This window comes from Oryzias melastigma, linkage group LG4, assembly GCF_002922805.2.
Source record: "Oryzias melastigma strain HK-1 linkage group LG4, ASM292280v2, whole genome shotgun sequence".
NCBI classification, from domain to species: Eukaryota; Metazoa; Chordata; class Actinopteri; order Beloniformes; family Adrianichthyidae; genus Oryzias; species Oryzias melastigma.
The window spans coordinates 4,807,770-4,823,140 of record NC_050515.1 but is presented as its reverse complement, the minus strand read 5'-3'; the positions used below and the strand labels follow the sequence as shown (position 1 = coordinate 4,823,140).

Below are 15,371 nucleotides of genomic sequence, written 5' to 3'. Positions count from 1 at the left end.
GAAGCTTTGGAGTATGAGGAGAAGACAAAGCTGGATGAAGAGCGCAGGGACATGCATTGTTCGTTTGCATGGATGTGTGGATTTGGGGGGTGGGGGGCATGGCCTTAGGTTGCAGAAACTCAACGCACTACGGTTGATTTTTTAGAAGGACAGAAGGATAAGGATAAACCATTGACTGTACATGAGAACTGGACTGAGTGATCCCTCCCCCTGGCATTTCAAATAGGAAGTACCCGCTGGCTCCAAGAACCCAAAATCTCACTGACTTCAATAGAGAGATAAACCGCTCTTACTCAGTCATTGTATTGTTAGAATAATCTTTCTGGCTCTGATACCTTTCTTTATTTTCTTGATAATTCTTTTGTTTTTTCCATTTGTTGTCTGTAGTGCTAATTATTCAAGTTATAAACTGACCAATCAGGTGCCTCAATAAAAGTATGTGGTGAATCCTGGCCCCCATGTTGAATGTTAGAAACATTTGATTGACAGATTCTCCCTCAAGTAGAAGGGGTGCAGACTCCCAACAAGCTCACTGCTGATTGGCGAGAACGATTGTCATGGAAATGCTCACTCAGACTCAGACTTGGATGAATTACTGCTTATTGACAATTCCTGGTTCCAACATGCTAACGTCCGTAACGCAAAAAAATGGCAACTGAATTGATTTCACTTGGTTAGAACCAAAGTAATGAAACTAACTGGTTCCAGGTCTTATAGTCAATGGGATAAGCAAAAAGTGTTCAATTACTAATAACAACTGCTGACCTTCAGCATAGCATTCTGGGTATTCTGCCATGACGCCTGTCCAAAGTACTGTTTCTTTTAACTATTGGCACTCGCTGTGAATAAGACATTTAACTGACATTTCCTTATTTTTTTTTGTTTCCTAAAAACAAACTTGAACTTTCAGTCTGGAAATCTTCAGGAGCCTCTCCGTCACAGACAGGAAATTCTTCATTGTTGTTGTGAGTCTGTGGGCTGTCAAAGATCCCTCTCTTCTTCCTCCTCCTCGTCCTCTTCTTCCTCCTCATGTCCGGAGGAGGCGTGTGGAGCAGATTACCTCCAGAGAGGCAGAAAAGAGGAACAAGTGCTCCGGACAAAAGCAAACATGCAGACACTGAGAGCCCACTGGGAGCTTCTATTCAGACTGTGAAGAGCCGTGGGCCTCCTCCTCCTCCTCCTCCTCCTCCTCCTGCACCTCCAAATAGACAGCCTGACCCCTACCTCTCAGTTTGCATCCCACCACCAACTCTGTCCCAGCAGTAGTTTGGTTCTCTGTGTTTTGTCGGCCTGTGGACGCATCCCTCCAAATATATATACATATATATATAATTTTTAGGAACTTATTGATTTTGCATATCCTGGTGTTCTGAAATCAAGGTGGAAAAATTCTCAGAATAGATTTCTCTGTCTGCTGAAGAACGTCTGCATAAGAAATTCCTGCAGCTGATTCCTCATCTCCAGCTCCAATTTTGCTTTTTTGTATCAATAACTTGTTTTAGGGAAAAACAAGTACCATATTTTTCAGAATATAAGTTGTGTTTTATGCATAGTTTGATCAGGAGTGTGACTTACTTGTGTGTGATTTTTTTTTAAAAAGCATAAATATCATCATATGTTTGTTATTTTCCATTTAACAACCAGTTACTCTTTAGCAGTTGTTACCTTCTAACAACCACTAGAAGGCACTGCAAGTGTGTGTTCCAGTATTTACTGCTGACAGCCACGCAGAAGAAGAAGCGGTGTCAAAACAAACATGGAGGAGAATCTGATCTTTCTTCTCCTGAATGTTATGTTTCATATTTGCATTGAGACAATATTATTCTTGTTTTTATGTTTTCCTTCCTTGGAAACATAAACATGCAAGATCAGCATGTTACCAAACTGGGTTGCAGAGACACAGAAGTACTGCTGAGAGCGCCGGATATAACTACCCGGACTGTGACATATGTGGTCTATACCATAAAGAACACATCTTTAAGACAAGCATTGAGCCTCAAACTTGATGCTTATCAAAAATGACGCAGTGGACATGTTTTAACGCATGAATCGTGTTCAATCTGTTTGCAGTAATACGCCTGGCTCTCCCAAAAGTCCAACCTGTACTCCAGAGAAACTTATATTTTTTTTTTATTCTTTGTTGTGCTTTTTTTATTTCTTGTTTGCTCCTGCAAGTTAAACTGGTTTGTTGCTGGACTTTTTGACATAGAGATCAGTTTGGTGCTATTACATTTAGTTAAATACACAGCCAACCAGCAATCCTTCACTTTTGCTGGATCAGGATCCATTAGAAGCTGATCCTGTTTAGATTTAGTAAACTTTGTCTATGGAGTGGCCAAAACCTCTGATGTAAAGACTGCAGGTTCAGTACTCTCTGCACGGTCATGCGTGCCCAAGTGTCTTTGGGCAAGACACTACACCCCAGATTGTGTTTGATTTGATGTGCTTTTTGTATAGGATTAAGTTGGTGTTCGCCTTGACATGTTTCAATTGTTGACCTGAATTTTAAACGTCAAACCTGATCTACTGTTTGGCCAACAGATGGAGCAGCACGGCTGGTTTCAGGCAGTTAACTGGATGTTTGCTGTCTGGTTGCAGGCTGCTTTCAGACTGTAGAATAGAATTATTTTAAAATCATTCAAGTCAAGATGGAAGTTAAGTTTAGGAGCTCAGCTTAAAGAGAGAAGAAGCATAGTGTGCATGTTTGTGCATACATGTGTGTGTCTTTGTGGTCAGTAGTTACAACTGATTCTTTTTGAAAATAATGTGTCTTCAGTGGGCGGAGCCTGACAGATAAATCGCCATATTGATCGGAGCTCTGCCTCTCTTAGCATAATTATAGCTTTCTAATGAACACAAGCACACATGCACACACGCTCTGAATTAGTACACAACCCATGTAGGTGTTTGTCTCATCTTTTCTGCCTTTTACCTACTTGTTTCTTCTCCTCATCTCTTCTTTTCTTGCTTTATTCCATCTATTGTCCTGTTGTCCGGTTGTTGTGCAATTTAAATACAGAGATACTATAAGGGGAGGATAGCTGTCCAATCAGACAACACTTCTAATTAAAACCATCCAATCCAAAGCTTGTTTACATTATTTTGGGATCAGACCTGATTGATGAACGGATTGATGATATGATTGGCTGTCTCTTGTGTTTTAAGATTATTACTTTTGTGTTTCTGATTCGGAATGTCAAACTCTTGCGCACACACACTCATGCACACTCACATGGGCAAACACCTGCTGCTTTATCTATACTGATTTCACAATAATCTTCTACTTCTCTGTCATTAATCACAGTGAGTGTGTGCGTGTTTGTGTGTTTAAGTTTGTCCGTGCACGTGTCTTTGTGTGTGTGTTAGAGATTGCACATCCCTCAACTGTATGGATTACCCCGACTGCAGCGAAAACAGCCACAGAACAAAATAGAGGGGCGAGTATTTATTTCACACACGTGCTGGACCCGACCCCTATCTCGGGGTTTCCATGGAGACAGCCGGACGGTCACCAGAACACTGTCAATATGAGCTAAAGATGGGTCCAAACTTTGTTTGTCAAGAACACTATTTTGAGAGGTTTCAATTCAGTTTTTATATATAAATCTGTCTTTCTCAAATCATTACGCAAAAAACATAAAAAACAACACTGAGATTTATTAATTATATTTGTTACAACCCAATTCATTCCAGATGATTTTAGTAAAGCCAAATAACTTAGAATTTATACTAAGGACCTTTAACCCTTGTGCTTTCCTAGGCATGTTTACATTAAAAGTGGGGTCATCTGGACCCCACAAAACATCGCTGAACTTTTTTTTCTCAAGGATTTTTTTCTTCATTGGTGTCCGTGGCAGACATAAAATCCTATCCACCTTTGACCACCTTTGTCATGGGAGGGATCACACATCAATATGTAAGAGAGGATGAGGGATAAGTGACCAACAGATTGCATTACAGAGTTTTAGTGTAATCCCTATACTGAGGAAGGGTGATGGTGGATGTTGTGTCCACCAGACTTGTCATTTCTCAAGCTCATCTGTTTTACCTGTGTTGTCCTACATATATACTCCAACACCCCAGTCAGTCATTGCCAGTTCGTAGTGGTTTGACTGCTCGATTCAGCATTCTTCTAGTCTTCTCAAGTTAACCTTTCTGACTCAGCTACATTACTTACCACATCTCTGTCTGCCCTAGGTTACTTCCGCCTTTGAATCATTGAGCCTCTGTTGCCGACTAAGTTTCAGTTCTCAACCAACCTCACGTGAATGCTCCTATCAATCAATCCAGTTCCTGTCATCTTGAGTTCCTATGCTGTCTGCCCAAAATCTCTTCTTCTTACTACTCAGTTTGGCTCCACTAAAATGAGTTGGAGCTACAACTTTGACGAACTTCTGTGGATTACAGTCTCTTCTTGGACTTCAAATTGGACAAGCTTCCCTCCACTCTATTTCAAGAAAATAGAGGTCCAACTGATGCCATCTAAGTTCAATGATAAATCTTTATTATTCACTTGCCTAGTCCTCAGTTGTTTCTGGGTTGTCCATTTTGGGGGGGGCTCAGTAAAAACAGGAAAGAGAAGCAGATACAAAAATACTGGAACATCTGTTTTAAAACAAGCAAGGAATAAACAGGAAGCAGGTGGAGGGACACAAAATCCCCAAAGCTTCTGCTGTCAGACAAAAAAATAAGTTAGCCATTGCAGCAGTTTGGGATTAGAAAGCAGATGAGGATAATCCACTGGAACATCTGTCATAACACAAACAAGATTTATTTATGAAGGAGGCAAACTTAAAAACACTGGGACATAAAAGTCTGTGACAGCAATGACAAATGGAAAGGTTTACACTTGGCATGTCCAAAGTGTGGCCAAATGCAGACCATAATTAATTTTAATCTGGCCCATTGCCCCTCTTAAAATAATATCTATTAAACATTGTCCCCCAGCACTTTTTAAGTATGAAAAACATGCATCCCATAAAGTCCCTTCTGCCCCTGATATGGTCTGCGTGGACAACAGTCATTAAACTGCAAAAGCGGAGACCTTAAAAGGCTTTTTGAATAAAAGTGATTCCCATCTGACCCAGTCACACAGAGCACAGCGATCAGGGAGAGCTCTGATGTTTGTTAAACTCTGACAGCTCAGAGGTAAACAGTTCCCAGTGTCCTCAAACGTCTGCACAGAAAATGTCACTGGCAGCAGCTGTGAGCCTCTCTTTAGATGAAACTCTGTAAATGAGGTTGTAGGTTCCTGCTGCGATCATGAGAACTTCCCTCTGTAGCTTCATACTTAAGCGTCCTGATGATCCCATCGAGCTGCTCATTCCTTCAGACTGAAATGTTCACGTTGTTCTTCTCTGTCAGGGCGCTGAGCTGCAGGAACCTTTTTCTTCATTTAATCACATACACCTTCTTGGACCCTGAAGAAGTCAGATGAAGCTGTTGGTGTTGGTGTTCTTTTTGATTTGACAGAAACTGGTCCACACAGCAGATTGAGAGAAAGGATTCTTGGAGGCTCCAAGATGAGATCAAATGTCTGCAGTCGGTGTCGTTAGCTGCTCTGCTCAGTGAACTCAGCAGAACTGTTCTTAACTCTCTGGAGGTTTGCTTCTGGTCTGGTGTTGTCGTTTTATTCTTTAGTGTTTAATCTATGCTAAAAAGTGATTCTCCGTTGTTCCTTTGACTTCCTGTCTTTCATCCACTATGAGACAGGAGTTTGATGTCAGCTTCTGGTGGGTGATTTAAAGATTTGGTCGTGTTGATGTTCTTGCTAGTGTTTTCTGAGTCTCTCTTTTTTTTTTTATTGTCACGTGTAACGCGTTCCTCAGAACCTGAGCTTCCAGTTAAGGATGCAAGCTCCAGTTTGTTTTGTCTGAGAACCGCTCCGTCATGTTTTGGGGACCCAGAGCGACTCGAGGTGCTGCCATCGTAAAATGTTCTCTGGGTAGATGTGTTCAAAGGATCCTGATTTTAGAGTAAAAACATGACACATGCTGCTGCTGGAGAACAGTGCCGTTCGTGTGTGTGTCAGTGCACGCGTTGTGTTGTGCCTCTTTTGTTTTGGCAGAAGGTGGCGAATGGCAGCGGCTCAAAGAAAACAGACAGAAGCTCCAAAATGGTTGCCAACGTTTTAAGATGGCTGCCAAACACACAGATTTACACACACGCGCACACTCGAGTGAATGCATACACACACTCTTATGATACCACTGTGCCAGCGAGAGTGACTAAAAACGTGAAACTGTCTGTGATCAAAAAAATTTAGAAATCTGTGTGTTTGTATGTGTGTGTGTGTTGCAGTTGGCAGCAGCCTCTTGGCAGCGGCGAATGGTTGGGCGTCCAACAATGGAGACGGCTGAAGTGATTCTCTCTCTCCTTTTCTTGAGAGACTTAAGCATAAGCAGAGAGAGGCTGGCCATGTTTTTAGGACGGCGGCGGCGGCGTCCCGCCGACTCAAAGCCTCGTCTGCTGCGTCGTTTAATTTTAGCATCATCAGACACAAGTGAAACAGAAAAAAACATGAGCAGCGTTAGAGCTGGGTGGGGTCGGAATAATGGGGGAGTTGTTTTTTTTTTTTTACAAAATGGCGCTAGCCGAATGGCGTCAAAATGGAGGTTATGGTCATCCAGTCGATTAGCTGAGACATGAAGCGGCTTGTTGCAGACTTAATTTTGATGGTCTGTTTGTGTGCGTTGTGTTAATTCACAAGATTCACAAAAACAACAACGGAGCTTTGGTGTGCTGACCGCCAGGGGATCATGCACTAAAGGGAGACTCTTCCAGGAGTGAAAGCTCCACCCCTTAATCTTAAAAGAATGATGAAATGAAATGATGAAATGGATGATGAATGAAAACATCTGTAATCATGTTAACTCTTCTAAAACGCTGAACACTTGTGAGCAACTTCTTCCAACAAAAGAGCCTCTGATAGGTAAGCACCACCTGCAGGTGAAGCAGCCCCTGCAGGTGGTGCTGTTCTGTTGGGGGCAGGTGGTGAACATGAGCCGCTCCTCATCGAAGGACCCAAACACTTAAAGCTGTCCTCCAATCTCCTCTGTGGAAGCTCTTGTAGGGCAGAGCCTCCTGTTTCTGTGTGTGTTTGTGTGTGTGTTTGCGCTGCAGCTGATTTGTGGTCTTTCTGAAACTGAGTTCATTCGTCTCTCATTTGATTAAAAGCTGAATCGGATCGATGCAGAGGGCTGGGGTGCGTTTGGTTTTATTGCTCAGAGCGTGGCATGCGGGTGGGGAGCTTCCTTCCAGTAACAAATATAAATGCCAGCTCTTCCTCTCTTTCCTCTCTGGTTGGCAGGTCTCTCACCCTTCAACAAAGAAAGTGTCAGCTGATTAAATGATGAGTTTCTGTTTGTTTTCTTCTGCAGAGTTTTTATTTAACTCCCTGTCTGCAGGTTTTTGTTGAAAGCCTCACCGTTGTGTCAGATCTGCGTCTGTCTTCATTGGGGGGTGATCAGCCGTGAAAGAAATAGTTGTAGGGAGAGTCTTCATCACTGTTTGATGAAGGTTTACTTACGAACTGATCGATAAACATCTTTCAGCTAAACTACTACAAACAGCAGAGTCAGCTGCTTATGATGTCATCATAACTAAATTTTCTGTACAAACAAACTTAAAAGGCCACATGCCATAATAAGAGTATTTGTTTTTAACATCCATGTAAAAAACATAATTCCAAATGTACTGGTCACTTTTACAATCCACAGTGCATGAGATGAGGTCGCTGTACAGTACCAATAACCACAGTACTGTCACAACCTGTCTTAAAGAGAAAAAGAAGATTATCAGGTTAAGAATGTGTCAAATGGGTGAACAGAATGCAAATACAAAATCCAGATTTATAAATAAACTTAGCTTAAATGTGTTTAGTTGTTAAAATTATGTCAATTTGGGAAATTCTTGAATCCTTAATGTTTTTTCATTCATAACTTTTCTGTTAATTTTTCATTTTATTAAGAATTCATAAATGTATTATTGGAACTTCAACCTATATTCAGTTTAAATCGCTTTGTTGGAACATTTTTTTACCCAACTAAAAGGTTTGGGTGTAAGGCATCGCCGGTGACACCTAAACACAAAATCTTTAACACACTGAAAGTTTTCAACCGTTAACATGATCAACGTAATTCCAGTAAATTCTGAAGGACAAAAGCAGCTCGCCATATGATGTCTTCATCTGGAATAAAAGTTAAATGTTCTTTTTTTTCTTTGTTTTCTCTCTGTTTAATCACCAACCAAACATCCTCTTATATTTTTGCTAAATGCCTCCAGATCAAAGGTGGCTTTGAGCCAAAAATGTGATTTAAACCCAATCAAAGCAATCAATAAATCTGAATGTTGGTGTTAAGGTAAACCTGCACGTTTTTTGTCATTTTCAACAAAGATTGACCTTAAATGACAAAACATTTAGATTTACAGCAAACTTCTCAGACAGTGTTACCATGGTAACACGAGTGACCACACGCGACCCGTCCATCTCATGTGGTGATGGAGGTCTCTGCTGGATTAATGTCTGTTAGTATGAGACGCTCGTCTCCTTCTGGGACCGTTGGATTTTCCATGAGGAAGACGTGGGAGCGAGGAGGAAGAGTCTGTGAAACTTTTTTTTTTTTGTAAAAAAAGCGAGGGACAGATGGGCTTCGTCACTTTGTGTTGTTGTAAACAAGTCTGAGTGTAAACAAAGGCTCTTACTATGAAGGAGGAGCAGAAGGACTCCTCATCTGAAGCTGGAAGTCGTGTGTGGGTCGTTGTCTTTCAGGACGGGGTCTCGTGCTCACATGGGGTTTCAGCTGTGGGGGGTGATGGGTGGGTGCAGACAGTACGGTCTGCTCCCACGACTCATTTACATATTTAATTAACCTGCTGACGGCTGGGTTGTGGGAGTGGGGGCGTTGGGGTTGGGGGGGCAGTGTGTGAAAGTGCCCCTCCAACACACTGGCAGGAACCCCCGCCTCCGTGGTTGCTGTGGTTTCAGCCTGATGCTCTTTGTTTTAAGCTGCTGAAGCAAAAAGACGGAGTGAACAGCATGCTGAATACGACTGATAAATGCTGCACTTTGTCCCAGCCGGGGCGGGGGGCGGAGGGGCTCTAGAAGAAGGAAACTTAATTGAAGCACACAGCCGTGTGGTGTGGCTGTGCAGGCGCACCGTTCTAACCATAGAAATGACCCGGAGCTTCACGGGTTCTTCAGCTGCTGCACGTCGCAGTCCTGAGTCATAGTACCTTGCTGCAGGGGCTGATGGGTAATATTTCTTTCTCCCCTTGTATTTTATCTTCAGGGGGCAGATCGATTCCTCTGAAGCCGCTAATTCATTTGTGGGAACAGAGCTGCATGCTGGGAGCGGCGTTTTCGTGCATCCCTCAAGGATTTTCCTGCACGTCGCTGCAGATCAGAAAACAGGAAGAACACGAACACAGAAACTTTCAGACGTCTCCTTTCCCCAAATTTCAACCCCACCACCAACTACCAGCACCATATTTGTCAAACACAACAAACAACATCCAGGGAGCCAAAAAATAAGAGTCTTTGCAAAGAAACCTTCCCTGCTGAACTTTCATGTGTCGCTGTGTAAAAAATGAAGCAGCTTCCTTTTATCTTTTATTCTATTCACACTTTAAGCGTTTAGCTTTTCTAACTCTTCTATAGTTTTCCTCAGACACAGGTAGAGAATTCAAACATGTCTAAAATTAAGAGTCGCTTTACTTTAAAATGATGACACTCAAGTAAAAGTAAACAGTCATCCAAATAATTAGCAAGGCTTTAGGCTTGAAGTGAATTTGTGGTTCAAGATACTGGAAACCTGAGTGCTAATAATCCAAATCCAAAACTAAACTTTTTCTAAAGTTTTTCCATTTACTCCTTTGTATTTTCCAGAATTAGATACATTTTAATTTTTCTTGTCATGCATCTCTTCTACTTCAGCAGTTTGTTAGAGGCTCTAGTACATCCTTTGAACAAAATAAATACATTAACTAAGAAAAAAGTAACTAAAAGTATACAGAGAATTGTGAGAGAGTAGATTGTAGACTACTACTTTCTCATCTCTAATCACTTAAAAAATTAAATCTATCTGGCTGTAAAACTACGCTCAATGGCACAACTTTTATAAAAAATTACTTGAGAAAACATATCAAAGTAAATGTAACTTGTTGTTATTTATTTCTGGTTTTAGACATTTACGATTTAAAACTATATAATAAAGTAACTTTTATTCTTTTCTTTTTTTTTAGAAAATCCCTTTACATCATTGAGTTCAGTTAGAGGTTGACATCAAATATCTGTTGTGTAGTTCTGCACAGATTTACTTTGTAATATTCAGTTGTCAACACTCAGATATTTTTTAGCTGTCTTAAACCTTCGTCACAACTGTGGATACAGGAGGTCCACACTAAATTATTAGGTCATGAATTGCTTAGTGAACCTGTAAAGCAAATATGTCCATGCACATTTTTATGGCCATGCCTCAGGCAATAGGTTGTAGCAAAAACTGAAACAACATGTAAGAGTAAGTGAAGGTCAAGTAGGTCAGGCACAGGTGGGTCATATGGATTTCTCATTTTTTTCAACACCACAAAACCTGTGCACTGCGTAAGGGACCCATTAATGCTGCTCTCCATACGCGCAGCCTTTGTACAACCTTTCACTGACCGGGACAACCCAAAAATCCACAGCACCTGTACAGGTGCATATGAATCAGTGGAGCATTTTGCACCTAATTTTAAATTCTTCAGCTTTCATATGTTTTTACAGGAAACATTCTTGTTGTGAAAAATAGTGAAAGCCACTTCAGACATGAGGACTACAGCCGCTTTGTGGTGAAAATGTTTGGTTTATAAATTAGTCAATGTTATGTGACGGTCTCCCTGGAAGGAATTAAAGAGTGGATTTGCTTGGTCTGACAGGAAGTGTGGGGCTCACTGCTGCAGCGCTCAGTGTTGAAGGTGCCTCCTCATCCTCAGACAGTTGCTCAGCCTGCTGCTGACGCTGTGGTCCTGATGCTGCGCTGGCTCACTGAGCGCGTGCAGAAGCCAGTCAGTCTGCTGTGTGTGAGAATCCAGGTGTAACTGGAGAGCTGCGGTATCCTGATCGATAAGGCCGCTACGCATGCTCACTCACTTTACAAACACACACGCAGCTGCTCTGACTGCTGTGCAACCTACTGCCAAACTGTCTTACAGTACAGATGACTTTTTGATGTCATTTAAAGTAATCTGTTACTTTACTCTGAATGGTAACACATTAAATGACCTCTTTATTACTATTAATCAATTGTCTGTATAACTTGCTAAAGGACAACAACAAATCTAAAGAGAAAAAATTGCATTTTACAGGCGAGGGGCACAGATAAGTAATAATATACTTTATTTTTGGTAAGATGAAAGCACAGGAAGAGAACTCAGTTTAAGTCAGTTTAATTCATAAAAATAAAAATGAACCATCTTGTAAAAAATAAAAATTTAAAACAGAGACCAAAACAGACAACCTGTAGAGTCTCAAGCAAATAATTAAATCCAAATAAAATTTATGCAACAACAAGATAATAAACCAAAGAAGACTAACCACAATTTTGTTATTTTGTTGTTAAAATTAGGACTAGAACCTTAGACTCTGACTTTATTGCTCTTAAATCTCACACGCACCTGACTTGTGGCTCGATCAGCAATCAGGTCTTAAAGCTTTAGACTTCAGCATATTCTGTATTTGTTTATCCTTATTTTTCTTTATTTTTTTTTAGCTCTAGGACATCACAGTCCTCACATTTCATTGTTTTTTAATTTGGAGTGTAAAAACACCAGCTGTCTTTTATTTTTTATTTCGTTGTTGTTTAAAAGTAGTTTAGTGACAATGTGTGAAAATAATAGTAACTTAATGTTTTTACACTGCAAACAGAAACACTAATTTCCTGTCATGCAAGAAAAATAATCTTATCAATAACTGTTTTTCAACAGCAAAATAATCTTGATTTGAGGAAACATATCTTAGTGAATTTAATTTTTTTCCTAATAAGAATTCTCAGTTTTGTTTTTTACACAATTGGCAGATTTTTTATTTATTTGAAGAGAATCTGCTCACCCTTAGATGTTATGTAATTGACTTCTTTCTTAGGGGCCTGTTGTTGTAGTGTAGACATCTGATTTGACTTGGATCTGTGAAAAAGGACATGTGAGGATCTCTGGTCTGTTGTTGCACACAGGCTGTACTTTGTACGATGAGGAAAATGTATTAGTAATGCCTTACAATACAGCAAAGTATCATGATACTATAAAACATAACTTTTAGCTAATCATGTGTCCGAAAACCCATTAGAGCAACAGAACGCGTCATTCTCATGTCCGCTTTAGGTCTTTAGTTTTCTATTTCTCTGCAGCTTTGCTCACTTTCAGCAAAGAGTTCCACCTTAAACGTGTTTAAGGTGGAACTCTACATCTTTGTGTCTTTATGACAACACTCACACTTGCCAGCGAACAGACACTTCCTAGTGTTTGTGTGTTCTTGTGACTTCAGATGCTCTCTGCCTCTTTATGCAAACAGATACCCAAACAACTGCAGCTCATTTTTGTGTGCCTTAACAAAAACACAAAACTGCATCAGAGTTTCTCAAGTTGTTGAAAACTCCCAGCTGTCAGTGAATTCACCTTCCAGCCAGGAAGCAGATGATTTTTGTTGTGCATTTGTGTGTCGATTGTTACTGATGTTGGACCCGTCCTCATCATCGTTCTCCTGTTGTCTCTCCAGAATCCGGTCAACCAGAAAGCCCAAACCAGGCCAGCGATTCAGACATCAAGGAGCAGCCAGAGAATGGTGAGAAAAACACAAATGTTTATACTACACACTACACACTAGGGGTGTGCCAAAATATCGATATTGCGATATATCGCGATATTTAGTCCTGCGATCGATTCTCGATGGGTTCTCACCAAGTATCGATATCATATTTTCATTTGAAGAGGCTGTAGCGCTGAGCGTCTGAGTCGTCCGCCTGAACTATGGGCGCGCGCTGCATCGGACATTTAATAGCGATGCACACGCTCGTTCGGGACAAGCACCGGCGAGATACAGGCTGCAGCCGGTAAGAATTGACTTTGTCTGAGCGCTAGAATGTCAGCGCTCACTTACTTCCTGTTTGCTGATGGAACTGGGCGCGCGCTTCGCAGTTGTTTGTGTACACTTCAGGGACCGTCGGAATTTTCGTTTTCATGCACTTGATGTTTAACCTGCTGCTGTACGGTGTAACTTTGCTAAATTTATAATGTGACGTTTTCAAACAATGTAATTACTTGTTGCTAATGTTAATTTAAAGTAATTCTTAAATAAAAAAGCAGGATTTGATGTATAAACTTAAATATAAATGTAATTAAAATAAAGTACATGAATTCACTGTAAAATTAGGGAGAATGCCAATTAATTGAAGCACTTAAAATTATATTTATTGCCATTATTACTTGTGTTTTAAGGTTTTTTACCTATTGACTGCTGACTGACCAAATGGAGAATAGATAAAGATTGGAAAAATAATCTCAAGTGACAGTCTGAGTAAATCAGCCTTCAATTTTGGTTGCTCAGCCCTTTTCAAGTGAGGGAAAAGTACACAAAAAATTAGGTCAATTTTGACAGAGGCTGTAAAACATTATATTCATCATCCTTTGGAGTGACGTTCTTTTGGAGGTAGATAGCTGTCGCCACTTGAATTATTTAATTTTTGCTCTGTTGCTTACAACAATTCTGCACTAAGTAGTGTCACTGCTGATCATGTTTACTATTGTTAACATTAAATTTGACAGATAATTCCAATTTGGTTGTAGTCAATGCTCAAGACATAGTATTACTGATTTCAGCAATGTTGCACAAAAGTGTCTATCATTTTTAGCACAAAATAAGAAAAGTTGTTTATTATGATTTTGTTTAAGCTAAAAAAATAGATTGGGGATACATTTTCCCAAAAAACACGTTCTTCTATATAAGGCTAGTTATTAGAGAGCATTTTTACCAATTATCGCAGTATCGCGATATTATCGATATCGTGAGCCATGTATCGCGTATCGCATCGTATCGTGAGGTACCCAGTGATTCCCAGCCCTACCACACACACACACGCACAGAGCTGATCTTCTCTGATCTCATCTTCTGGTTCCGCTGAGGCTTCTGTGTTTTGAAATGAAACCGAAGTGGAAATTAAAGTTTAGAAACATTCTAGTCTTTAACAATTCTTTAGACTTTGTGAAGCAAAAAGGCTGTTGTGTTATTGTGTTTGTATGCACCCCCCCCTCAGCCCATCCCTCTTCTTCCTCAGGTCACCTGGGCTTTCAGGACAGCTTCGTCACCCCTGGAGTGTTCACCGTGGCAGAGCTCGTGCGAGTCTCTCAGAGTGAGTTTTTTTCTCTTCATCTTCTCTGCTCCTCCTCCTCATCAGGTGGAGGAACCACACGGTTGATGCTGTGGCAGTGTCTAAACACTGAGTTTTGATGAGCTTGTATGCTTTTTGTTTGTTTTTCATTTTTCATTCTTGTGTTGTGTGCGTTATTTTTAATAGTTGTGCGTAGTTTTGAATCTTTTTGGAAGGGTTGTGTCTTTTTTCAGAATGGTTTAGTGTGGTTTTGTCTTGTTTGATCAGGTGTTGTGTGCTTTTGGTGGTGCTTTGTGGATAATTGTCAAAATGAAATGTATGCTCAGAGACAAAGTTAAATGAACTTTATTTATGAACGAACTTTATTTATATAACACTTTACAACTCCTTACAGCATACCAAAGTGTTTCACAGTAAAAGAAAGAAGAGAGTTTAAAAAAATAGACAAATTAAGAACAAAATACAACAAACATCATAAAATTACAAAAGCAGTCTGTAGTAAAATACATAAAAGATAAATAAGAATACAGTAAAACAAGTAAAAATAAAATAGTATAAAATGCCACCAACTCGGAGCATTAAAAGCCATTCTAAAAATGTGTGTTTTCAAATAACCTTTAAAGCTGGTTAGGTCTGACATCATGCGCAGTTCTGCTGGAATACTATTCCAGAATTGAGGGCCGGCAACGGAAAAAGCATGGTCACGCCAGCGTTTCTGTCGTGACCATGGCACCTCAACAAGATACTGATTAGTAGACCTTAAAACTCTAGAATGGCTACAGACATTGTGTAGGAATTAATACTTTGAGCTTGTGTTGGGTGATATGGAAAAATATGTACATCACAAAATACGTTATTTTATATCACAATAACAACATAAATCACGATATAAAACAATAAAGTATATTTTCAGTTATTAAAGGGCTCTAGTAGGGCTGGGCGATATGGGAATTTTCATATTGCGATATCGTTTTTTTCATTTTGTGCGATAACGATATTAAAAACGATATCAAT

At 40.2% G+C, this 15,371-nt stretch overlaps 1 protein-coding gene across 8 annotated transcripts in view; it reads left to right on the top strand.

Moving 5' to 3' along the window:
• Positions 1–15,371, top strand: part of nfia (nuclear factor I/A) — a 124,579-nt gene that overhangs the window by 67,009 nt on the left and 42,199 nt on the right. For all 8 annotated transcript variants that reach the window (XM_024258824.2, XM_036211440.1, XM_024258821.2 and 5 more), the window contains exons 3-4: positions 12,749–12,814; positions 14,304–14,378. In XM_024258824.2, coding sequence (XP_024114592.1) covers positions 12,749–12,814; positions 14,304–14,378 — 141 coding nt within the window. The remainder of the gene's footprint in view (positions 1–12,748; positions 12,815–14,303; positions 14,379–15,371) is intronic.